The 12149-nt window shown below is 52.0% G+C and overlaps 1 protein-coding gene across 5 annotated transcripts in view; it reads right to left on the bottom strand.

Annotated features, from left to right (window-relative positions):
* The window catches only part of PAX5 (paired box 5), a 200740-nt gene that overhangs the window by 122897 nt on the left and 65694 nt on the right, over positions 1–12149 (bottom strand). For all 5 annotated transcript variants that reach the window (XM_033238078.1, XM_033238083.1, XM_033238079.1 and 2 more), the window contains one exon: positions 8314–8489. In XM_033238078.1, the coding sequence (XP_033093969.1) occupies positions 8314–8489 (176 nt within the window). The remainder of the gene's footprint in view (positions 1–8313; positions 8490–12149) is intronic.

Raw genomic sequence — 12149 nt, 5'->3', positions numbered from 1 at the left:
TAAGGAGGACATTTTCCCAGGGGTACCCTTTGGGAGGCAGGAGGTCTCAAAGCCCCAAAACGTATCTTCCCCGAGCATCAAGTTGGAAAATCTAAGAAGAGCTACCCGAGAGGGTCTGGGATTTTTCTTAGTTAAGCTGGGCTATCAGAAAGGCTGCTTTCTTGAGCCGCATGGACACAGTAGCCCTGCCCCTGTAGAAATGCACTGATTAGCATGTGGGCGTCATACTTATCCATAAGACAAGCTCTATATAACCTACTGCAGGGCCTCTAAATGTACTACTGAGGACCGTGATCATTGCCTCACTGGTCTACCCACTGAAAGCCCATGTGAAAATTTCCTTCCACTCTAAATGTCAAAAAAAAAACCAAAAAAACCAAAAACAACCATGGCTTCCATTGAGGAATTGGACTCTTCTTCACTGGCGGACAATGAAAAGAACACAACTGATTGCATTTCCCATTTTGCTTTGACCATCAGGAAGCTCAGAATCAAATTCAAGCTAACTCTAGGAACTATGGGGGGCCTGGCTGGAGATTTGGAGGGTTGGTGGAGGGAAGTGGGAGGAGGTGGGGGGTCAGAAGGGAAAGGAGAGAAGTCGTGCATGACGGGGCCACATTTCCTGGGCAATACTACAGACTGGAGAGAAGCCAGCCCCAGGCAACCATCTTCAGGGGTACAGCAATATCACTTATACCCTAACAACAGCCTCCTGGTCCCCCAGCCCTCCAAGTCTCTTCACAGCTGCAAGAATAATCTTCCACTCTGTGTTGGATTGGATCCTGATATTCCCTGATCTAAAATCTCACAGAGGCCTCTCTTTGCTTTCAAGATAATACAATCCAAGGCCCTGGCCCCGGCACACAAGTTCCCTCGCATGTGGGGGGACTTCCACGTCCCCTCCCACCTCACTAACTCACCACATACCACTTTCTGCCACTGTGCTAACCAGCCTACCCCTCCCCCATGGGACCTGGCCCTGAACTCCCGGGCAGAGGAGGCCAGATACCGTCTTGAGGCAGCAAGCCTGACAGCAGCCACCAGTATCCTGGCCCTGGCATCTTCACCAGAACCCCAGCCCTGCTCCAGGCACTAGAGAAGCTGGAATCATCCAATGGCCTCCCAAGACCCTGCAGCCCCCACCCCTTTGCTGCTCAGGGCCATGGCTCCTGTGATGCAGACTGACCCTCTCTGTCCACCCTAGTGAGAATTCCTGGGGGGAACTGCCCTCCAGTGCCCCTCCTGGTGCTTCAGTGTAAAAGATCTTCTCTACCCCTTCCCCTCTTCCCACCAGACCCTTCTCATTCTTCTTATCTTAGAATCATTCTTTCAGGTTGGAAAGGTGTTGGCATTTAGATAATTAAGCCCTTTGGATTCTGAAACTTCTAAAACCACATATGTGAAAATGGATAGATTCTACTTGCATGCCTCCAGCAACGGGAAGCTCACTACTTAACAAGGAGGCCCATTCCACTGTCAGAAAGCTTGGGCTATTACTAAGTTCTTTTAGCCTATCTTCTTCCTTGCTCACAACCTCAAGCCTTCTCTTCATCAGACCAAATGGCTCAAATTTCTCCAGTCATGCTTCCTAGGTAAGAATTTTCAGTTGGCTCTTCTGCACAAACTACTTTGTCTGCAAAGAAGGAGCCTAGCCCTGAGCACAGCCCTGTGAGGAGAGAGGCAGGGTGAGAGGAACAGAACCAGCTCAGAGGAGAATGGGACAGTCACCACCCTAGACTTCTGTTTATGCTTCCTGAGACCACACTGGTTCATGTGGCAGGGCTGGCACCTCCTAACTCATGCTCAGCTCCTTGCATGAGCAAATTGAACCCCCAGGTTGCATCTTCAGGAAACTATCCATCTCTAAGAGTCAGTGGGTAGCCTGTGCTGCAACTGGGGGTATCCCAGTGGCCGGGGCTCTGGAGCCAAGGACCTGGCTTATGATCTTGGCCCCACATTTACTGTGTGCCCTTAGCTAAGTCACCATACTCATCTCACCAAGCCTCAGCTGTTCTATCTACACAATGGGGATGATGGGAGTTGTGACTTGGTAATGAGGTGGGGTAAGTGACGATCTTCTCAGAACAGAGCCACGCACATCGTAAGCAATGAATACACAGTAGCTACAGCAATTACTACAGCAATCAATAAAACCCAGTGCATTTATGAGCTCAGATAAGAGACAAGTTGGTGCAGGCCGAATTGGTGCAGGGTCAGTGAAGGCCTCACAGGGCAGGCAGGACTCCTCCAGGGCCTGGACGGGGTAGGTTTCAGAAACAGGCTGAAAGAAGGTTCCAGGCAGGGAAACAGTGAGCAGCAGCTTAGAGTGTGAGCCACAAAATTAAGAAAGTAATAACTGTAGTACCTGTCACCAAACGTGCTCAGAGCCTCACCTGGGATTCACACGTTCATGCACATACACACGCACACACATGCGCACGCCAGTCCTGGGAGAGCCAGGGCCATGAGCAGCAGCCCCCTTGGACACAGGAGCAGCCTAGCCTGTGTGGGCAGTGAAGGGTCAGGCCTGGCCACAGCCCAAGCGTCTTGTGAGGAAGCAGAGGGACATGGGGATGGTGAAAGGGTGTGATGGGGATGAAGGTCTGGGGTTGGGGTTTCAAGTGGTGGGAAACCATGAGAGACTTTTATGGGAGGTAGGCTTCAAGAAGAAAGAGATCCAATGGTAGTCGTAGAAACAGGACGAGAGGCAAGAGGTCCCAGTGAAGATTGCTTCCAAGGTGAGCAGAATAATCCGGGCCACAGATCCCGGGCTCTGGGACACACTGCCCTCAAAGCAGTCACACCTCACCTCTGCGTTCCAGCCCTCTGCAGTTGGGGTTCCCTCCTGTTCCTCCACCCCACTGTACCTGACTTCCTTTCACTGCCCCCCATTTCAACTATCCAGGCCCCCTTGCAGCTCTCTGCCCACACCTGCATTCCTCCCTTTGCACAGTCCTTTGCCTGTGCTGCTCCTTCGGCCTAGAATGCTTTCTCCAGCCAGCCATCTGCTACCGCCACAGGGCTGCTTTCTGCCCTTCCCTCAAGGCACCTCCTCCAGGAAGCCTTCCCCTTTCTCAGCCTGGCCCACCTGTCTCCCCACCCCCTCCTCACCTTCTCCCCTCCTCATGGTGGGACACAGATCCACAATGAAGGAAAATGAGCTCCCTGAAGAAAAAAAGCACGTCCTCTTTCTCCCCCGGGTACCCAGCCGTTTTTCTGCCTCATGGTCGAGGTTCAGGCCATTCCTGATGACCAAGCTCAATCATGCTCAGAAGCACAAACCAGCCCCTTCCCAGGAACAGGATGCCCACAGGAGAAGGCAATGCTAGAATTCTGTTTGGCCTACCAGCCTGGAGAAGTGCCACCACTGAGAGGGCAAAGCAGCTGATGACAGCAGGAGGCATTTCTGGTGGCTATCTCTGTTAGACAAGGGACAGACCTTCTCCTGGTTTAACCCCCTGTGACCTTTGAACTTCCTGGGAGGTCAGCAGCACGTCCCCTTCCCCAGCTGTCTCTCTGTCTCTGGCCCAATGGGAGGGAGGGCCCTGGCCCGTTCCATTTTGCACCCGTATTGATCTGTTGGCAGCAATGGGCTGGATAATTAGCCAGGAATTAGGGTTTCTATTACAGCCAGGAGGCTGCTCCAGCTGATTTATCACCTGAATAATTTACTGTGATTGAAAGGAAATTAAAATGAACTCCATTTGACAACTGTGAGCTTTTATGGGCTTTAGTGAAGGCTCAAAAGCCAGATTAATAGCCTGGTGTTGGTTAATAGTCTGCCGAGAGTAAATACGGCAGGCTGTGCTCCACGGCCTTCCTGTGGCGGCCAGAGGAGGGACCCGCTGCCACCAGGAGCGCTGCGCTGACGACAACGTCAATGGGAGTTTTACTGAAACAGATTCCACTGCTGGAAACATACACACACACACGCACGCACATACACGCGTGCGCACACACACACTCACCACCAGGAGCTTTATTTTCTTCTCTTCCTCCAACATGATTTTTACTCACTCCACGTGTACGGAAAACAGAATTGCTTTTTCAAAAACCATTTTGAAAAGGAAGTGTTTCACTGCTCCAGGAGTGGTCAACATTAACCCCTTCCACCCACAGCAAAGGGTTTACTACGTTTCTCTATAAAAGCCAGCAGCCTGGGCCCACCCACCCAGGTAGATCCTGGCGGGAAAAGCTGCAAGGTGGGGCAGGCTCCAAGCTAACAGCAGTAACTGTCAGGACTCCTGCCTGGCCCCAATGAGGAATGTTCTTCCCATGGGGGACAGGGTGGGAGGATCTGGGAGGATGTGGCCTCTCCAAACCTATGGCAAATTCTGAGAGTTCTGGAACAACAGGCAGACTCTGACCGCAATAGGCCAGGTCTGGAAATCAACCAGCCAGAAAACTGGCCCCTGGAATCGTCCTGGACCTGGAGGCCCATGGAACCATCTTGCAGGAGATGAAGACAGAAGACCCTGAGATGAGATTAGCTCTGCGGTTCAACAATCTCAGAAACTCCCTGAGTAAACAATCTGAAAAAAAATGTTCCAATCTGTATAATGGGGCTCCCAAATCGTGCCCAGCCTGTTTGGCAGGCATTTGCCTTGGGGGTCCAATGAGAGGATGGATGTGAAGTGAATGCTATGGTGTATAGGTGAGGAGGACCACTGTTGTCATGTTCGGTTTCAGTTGTTGCTGCTGCTCTTCTTGTCGTCATCAAAATCATGATTACTCCTACCATAGATATGGAAACTGAGGTCCAGAAAAATAGTGACTTGCTCAGCAGGGCAGAGCCAGGACTCAAATCAAGCTTCCTGACCCCAAGGTCAATAAGTGCTCTTTCTTCCCCACCAAGCTGCTCAACGAAAGTGACAGCAAGGCCCCCATCCAGGGCACTAGGCCACAGAGACACAAACTGAGACAGCTCGATCTGCTCGAAAATGGAAGAGAAAACCAGCCTCCGCGGCCAGCACCTGAGGCCCCCTTCCTGTCACCACTGCCACGCCACGCTGGGGCTCACAGGCAAGGCCTGTGGAACAGTCACCTCTCAGAGAGCTAGCATGAGGGGCCCAAGGAATCTTTACCCTTGACGCACATCCCTTCCCAGCCTGCGGCCCCTTGCTCAGGCGTCATTTGTCCTAAGTGATTGGGAATCGGGCACAAGGGTATGTCATTCATAGTCCAGTGCCTGTGTGTGTGTGCAGGGCAGCCCCGCCGCCTCACCTTCCATCTCTCCTCATTAAGACACATTACAGGGAGGTGAAGCAGATTAACCAGAAAACACTGGGTCAGTCATTATCCCGCCACACAGTTCGCCTGCAGTCACCGCCTCAGAGCGCACAGTCAGAGACAGGCCTGCAGGCGTGCCCGCTCATTCTGAAGGACACTGAAGATGCTGAGTCCTCACAGAGTTTGTAATCAGGTCTCCTCCCTATCAGACCCCATCTCTCCATGAGCCTATGGGACCTGTCCTTCAAGCCTCCCATCCAACACTGCCCCCTCAGTGCCATTGTCCATAATGCTCCCAACCCAGGTAACATCCCCCCTCTCTGGCTGACACCTCATCAGGACCCTCTGAACAGTTTCTCTTGTCCTGTGGGTTCTGAGTCCACAGCACGCTGCCCTTGTGAGACTGGGCAGAGCTGATGAGCACCTGGCACTGTGCCTGGCTCTCAGCCCACGTTCAGGGAAGAAGTTAGAGGAGAGGCACGTGAGCAGGTGAGTGAGTGAATCCATGGGTGGCTTCCAGACCACTCAGGGATGAGGCCCTGCAGGCTACATGGTCTTCCTGCGCACTGTGAGCTAAAGGAGCTATGGTGCAGATTCTGAGTCTCCATGACAGTCATGTGAAACACAGAGGGAGTCTCGTACCGAGTGTCTGCATTAATTAGGGGTTCTTAGAAACATTTGTGCTGCAGAAGCCAGGTGGAGTGCAGAGGCCTGGATCCCTTCTCTTCCCCACTCACTTGCTGGGTGACCTCAGACATGCCCTGTCCTCTCTCTGGGCCTCTAAAAAAACAAGAGGATTGAAATCTTGCCTCTGTGGTTCCTGTTACCCCTAAAATTACATGATCTCATCAGCCATTAGAAAATAAACTTTCTGGCCGGGCACGGTGGCTCATGCCTGTAATCCCAGCACTTTGGGAGGCCAAAGTGGGTGGATCACCTGAGGTCCGGAGTTCAAGACCAGCCTGGCCAACATGGTGAAACCCCGTCTCTACTAAAAACACAAAAAAATTAGCCGGGCATGGTGTCAGCCACCTGTAACCCCACCTGTAACCCCAGGAGGCTGAGGCAGGAGAATCACTTGAACCCAGGAGGTGGAGGTTGTAATGAACTGGGATGGCACCACTGCACTCCAGCCTGGGCAACAACAGCGAAACTCCATCTCAAAAAAAAAAAAAGAAGAAGATAAACTTTCTTCCACATTCTGGAGGGAAGGACAGGCCTCATCCAGGAAGGTTCCCTGATCGAGTCCCCTCTCACTCTCTTCCCGTGTGGGAGAAAATGTGCCTTCTGCCCTCTCTCAGAAGGGCTCTGAGCAGAGCGGGGAGGGTGCTTGTGATGGAAACAGACTCTCCTCCCTGAAGCCCAGGATCTAGAGTGTGTGGGGGCGGCTATGCCCAGCACCATAACCATGTCCTACCCAGCAGAGGCATCACTCAACTTGTAGGAGAAAGACTAAAATCCTCCCCCCAGTCTACAAGACCAGGCCCACCTCCCCAGCATCACCCCCGCCCGTCCCTGAGCCACAGCCACGCCCGCTCTCTCCGTTCCTCATTCCTGCCACCTCCCTCTCAACTCAGGGCCTTTGCACTTGCTGTCCCCTCTGCCAGACACTTTCCCTCCACCCTCACACCCCTTCTCCTTGCTCCACCCAAACCCTTCAGGCTCAGCATAAATGCCTTTCCCCCAGGAGGCCACTGTGGCTCAGCCTTTCCTTTAGGCTCTCAGAGAACCTCAGACACCTCCTCCTCAGCACCAAGCACACCTGTAACCCATGACCCTTCAGGAAATTATTTTATCGGGATTCTTCTGCAAGTCTGTAAGCTCCCTGAGGGGAGGTCCAAGCCCATCTTGTTCACTGATGTGACCTGGTGCATGGCTCCATGGCTTGTACAAAGTAGACACTCATCATATTTGTTAGGTGAATGCATGTCTTGCAGGACGGCCTTAGGCAAGTTGCTCTGCTTCTCTGGACCTCAGTTTTACCCTCTGAAAACAAAGTGGCTAGAAGATCTGCAAGAGCTCTCACAGAAACTGCTCAGACACAGACAGACTGTCATAGACAGGTGGCCCCAGAGGCCCTGCTCATCCCTCACCACCCATGGTTCTCTCCAGCACCTCGCCTCTCCATGGGAGCTGTGCAGGGAGCCTACACTATTTGGAATGACTTTTTGGAGAAAATTCAGAAGCATCCTCTAATTAGCATTTAGTGGAAGCTCGGTGCCGCCAGTTCTCACCACTAGTACCAGCGAGGAAAGTGCTAGGGAAAGTTATTGTCTGTAGGGTCTCTCTGATTGGCCCACCAGGTGGGAGCTCTTGGCAGTTCAGAGCCATGTCTAGCCTGCAAGGTTACCTGTCAAGCCCCTGGCGCACACTGGGTGTCAGGAAATAGTCTTATGAATTGAATCTGGTACTTCAGGGACGTTAGTTAGGCCTCAGGAGCCTCTCACTGGGCCGAGCCTTGTGATCCCATCTCTATAGTCACAGGTAGTGACTACTCCGCCCAGGGTATAGCAGACAGCTAGTCAGCAGGGCTGGCCCTCCTGTTTTCTCCCTCTCTTGTAAATAACCCAGGTGGGAGTTTGTGCAATGAGACATTTCTTTATCTCCAGACTTTTGGATTCAGTCACTAAAACCATGACAGGGCAACCTGGTGAGAGGGCAGACAGTGGGATACCCGCCTGCCCCGTCATTCCATTGTTCACGGCCAGTGAGTCCCCAGGCCACGTGCTGGTTACATATTTCCACCATCACCCTGACTGACAAGATAATGACCCAAGACCACCTTACGTGTCCTGGAAGATCATCACACCCTTCTGTCCAAAGAGTCCTTAGAAAGGACACGAGAGCAGCCAGAGAAGTCACCCACCCCCCAGCTGGCCAGTGACTGGAGCCCCAGACAAGCCCTCCCGACCTCGTGGGATATAGTGACTGCCCAAGTTTGGCCAAGAACACTGAAGAGACCTCTCTGAGAAGAACCTGGTGTGCCCTCACCCACACCCCCCTGCCAGATGACTCTGCCTTCAGGAAAGTGGCTGGGCCGGTGTGGCAGTGGCAGGTGTGGCGGGCATGCATCACGGGGCGTACCTGTTCAGGCTTGATGGGCTCTGTGGTGGTGAAGATGTCTGAGTAGTGCTGCCTCTCAAACACGCGGTCCAGCACCTCCAGCTGCTGCTGTGTGAACAAGTCTCCCCGCATCTGCTTCCGGAGGAAATCTCTGCCTGGAAGTGAGTGGCCGTTCGGCACCGGAGACTCCTGAATACCTTTGATGAGCAGGAGAGAGGAAGGGTGAATGGAGGTTATACACGTTGCTAAAGAAAGACAGGTCAGACCATAAGACTACCAAGAGGACCTAACCCCAACTCCCTCCCGACCAGAGAAGACACCAGCAGGGGCTCAGGTAAGGCACCACCTTGCCCAAGGTCACCTGCTTGGTAAATGCAGGGCCAGCCTCCTGCAGCCATGTGCCAGGGACTGTGCAAAGTCCTTTTGACATGCATCATCTCATCTAATCCTCATGATGACCCTCAAAGTAGGTTATTCTCCCCACTTTGCAGATGAGAAGATGGAGACCTAGAGAGATTTATTGGTTTGCCTGAGGATTTGAGCTTGGGTTGACTTGCAGGCCTAGTCATCAGGTGCTCCTGCCCCTCCTGTCCTAAAGACACTCCTGGGAGCTACAGTTTTTCCCAGAGTTGGGATCCTTACCCTGGACATTTGCTACCACATCATGTGATCGGTCAGTGAAACACTGTGCTAGGAAGACTATAGGAAAACGGGACTCTCATACAATTCTGGTGGAAGTGGTAACAACACCTGTGCTAGACAAGGCGACAGATCTATCAAAACCATAAATGCACATTCCCTTCAATAGAGCGATTGCACTTCTGGGAATTTATTTTACAGCTCAACTTACACATGTGAGAAGTGATGTATGTACAAGGTTCTTGTAGCAAAAGACTGGAAACAACCCGAGAGTTTATTTGGGGGCGGGGGTTGGTGAACGCAGCCAGGCATACTTGCATAATGGAAAACTGTGCAGCAGCAGAAAGGAATGAGGCTTCCTTCTGTGAATTGATATGAAAAGATCTTCAAGATACATTGTTATGTTAAAAAATAAAAAACAAGGTACAGCACAGCATGTATAATGTACAACCTTTTGTGTAAAAAGGAAAAAAATAAGACTATGTGCAATGTAGATCTCTCCAAAGGATATATGAGAGACATTTACAGTAGTTGCTCATTCAGGGAGGTAGGAAGTGAGTGAATGGAGGTGAGGGGGAGAGACTTTTCACGGCATGTTTTTCTTTGGTTTGGTTTGGTTTCAGAAGTTTAAATGTACTGCCTATTACAAAATGTAAATTAAGTAAGTATAAGATTAAATTCCCTCTGTGTTCTGTATTGTTAGCTATTCACACTGTAACAGTCTCTGGTGATGATGCTTACATGTCAAAAAAAATATTATGAATTATCAATAAAGAAACAAATGCAATGAAATATCTTCTGTTGAGTCTCAAGCTTGAACTGTTCAAAATAAAATCAAGCACAGAGGGCAAATGTTTCCAGCGAGCACATGGCCTCGGGGGTACATCATTCCCCAGGGCTCTCTGGGACCACATTGCTCACACAAGGCTGACCAGAGGCTTTTCGAAACCCAGGCCCAGAGGTGAGGCATCTGGGACATCTTCCTGCAGTCAGGAAGCCCTGGGGAAAACCAGCATGGGTCTGCTCTCATGCTAAAAGGTGCCCTTACTCAAGGCCTTGTCTGACCCCCGCCCCCACCAGCACACTCCTGCCCTAGACTGGACTTCATCCGTCATGGCCAGCTCCCATTCATGTGAGGAATGAGGCCAGACTAAGGAGCATGAAGCAATGGGATGTGGTGTCACCAAGACTCAGCCAAAAGTCAGTGCTTCCTCAACTGTACTTATCTGGAGACAACTGCAATGCAGGGCTGACATTTGAACAAAGATAGCAGCTTTGCGTTTTGGCCTTTCCGATCCCCTGTAGAAGCCAACAGGCTCAGAGGACCCAGCATCCTCTATAGGAAGGGCCTTCAGAGGCAGCTCATGAGCCCTCTGAGAAAATGGATTCCCCACTAATTTTGACCCAAGAGGATACTGTAGGCTGGGCCACAGCCTGAGTCACCAGATGTTCCCACATGTGGGCCAAGGCAGAAGTTGGTCTCTCTGACCAACGTTCCCCAGCCTGAAGCCTAGGCCCCTCCTCTAGCAGCCCGTGACCCTGGCCTTCCACAAGACAGGTGCCTGCTCCTGCCCAGAGGACATCATCCTCAGAGACCCTTCTCCCATCATGGCCCATCCCCACGGGGACCATTCCCACAAGGTCACCAAGACTAGCAGGTATGGGAGCTCATGGCCCAGTCTGTCTGCCCTGCAGTGTTCTTCCATTGGTCAGCACCCACCAAATGATCCTTTTCTCAAAGGTTCTCTGCACACACATGCACACGCACACGCACACCAGGAAAGACGGCTCAGTTTTTCCTACTCAGCTGTGGCTCTGCCCAGTCATCCTGGTCCCAGTCACTCCTGCGAAAGCATGATGTTGGCCTTGGTCCCCAGTGCACCCCTAAGTTCCTCCCTGTCAGAAGGGGCACGTCACTTTCAAAAAGCTTCTCCCTCCACCAGCTTCGGTTATACTTCCCAGCCCGGACCCTGCCAGCCAGGCCCAAAACTCTTAGTGAAGCCTCCTTCCTGTCAGTCATCTCCTAACGACTCCTGCCGAGGCCTGGCTCTATCCCAGCAGGGCAGTGCCCAGCTTCTCCGGCCCACCCAGGCTGCTCCATCAGACCCCCTCAACTCTGCCCCTCTAGGGGGCCTCTCCCAGCCAGCCAGGCCATCCTCCCAGAAACATCCTCAGGCTTGATCCCTCTCCCATGGGACTCATGGGCCAGGCTCTTTCCACAGCTCAGAGCCCAAAGCTCAGAGATCCATTCTGATCCACTGAGGGCCCCTGCGGGCAAGGTCACTGTCTGGTCAACCAGTAGAGCCCAGCACAGAGTAAAGGCTCAGGGCACACAGGCCCTCAAGTGTACACACAGCGGGTGTTAGGAGACCCTCCCCCGAGGACACCACACAGACTCTGAGCACAGGCAGCCTTGCTGGACCCACGCCCCTCTCTGCAGAGTCTCCCCAGAAGCGAACTGGCTGTATCCTGCTCTGTTTCTCTGAGAGTCAGCCACAGCCCCTGTCAACTGAGTCTGTAAGCATATCCAGGCTGCCAGGCACAGTGGCTCATGCCTGTAATTCCAGCACCTGGGAGGCTGAGGCACGTAGACTTTCCTGGAAGGGCTGTGAGCTGGGCAGAGCCCACCTCTCTGGGCATTCACCCTGTCCCATGATTGCCCTCACCACTCTTGCACCACCAGCACCTCGCTTGCTTTCTTTACTAGGGAAATAAAGGCAATAGTGTCTGTCATTTCCTTAACAAGGCTTCGGACACTCCAAAACACATAATCAGTTATTCATTGGTTTAACAAATATTGACAAAATATTTACTCTGTATCAGGTAATATTTTTTAAGTAAATACATTTTAAAAATAAACAAAAACAGGGGATACAGTGATGACCAAGACAAACCTCTCTCTCTACAATCTAGAGAGGGCAGCCTGCTTTAGTCAAGTAATCACACGAATAAACATAGGATTACAAACAACTGTGACTGATGCTAGCGTGAAAAGAGAGCATAAAAATATATCTATGTGACCAGGTGTAATGGGGAGGGGAGTGGCCTCCTGTGGGAGGAGTCAGGGAAGTCTCCAAGAGGAATTGCATGGAACAGTGAGGAGTGACCAGGGAAAGGGGGTGGGGCAGAGAGGGTGCCAGACCAAGGAGACAAAGGGCCCGTACAAAGGCCCTGAGAGAAGGGGGTGAAAGGAACAGAGGGAGAGAGGGAAAAGGCCC

Source organism: Trachypithecus francoisi, unplaced genomic scaffold (genome assembly GCF_009764315.1).
Source record: "Trachypithecus francoisi isolate TF-2019V2 unplaced genomic scaffold, Tfra_2.0 Lachesis_group16, whole genome shotgun sequence".
In the NCBI taxonomy this organism is placed as follows: Eukaryota; Metazoa; Chordata; class Mammalia; order Primates; family Cercopithecidae; genus Trachypithecus; species Trachypithecus francoisi.
Note: the sequence above shows the minus strand (reverse complement) of the source record. Positions and strands in the feature narration are given on the sequence as shown.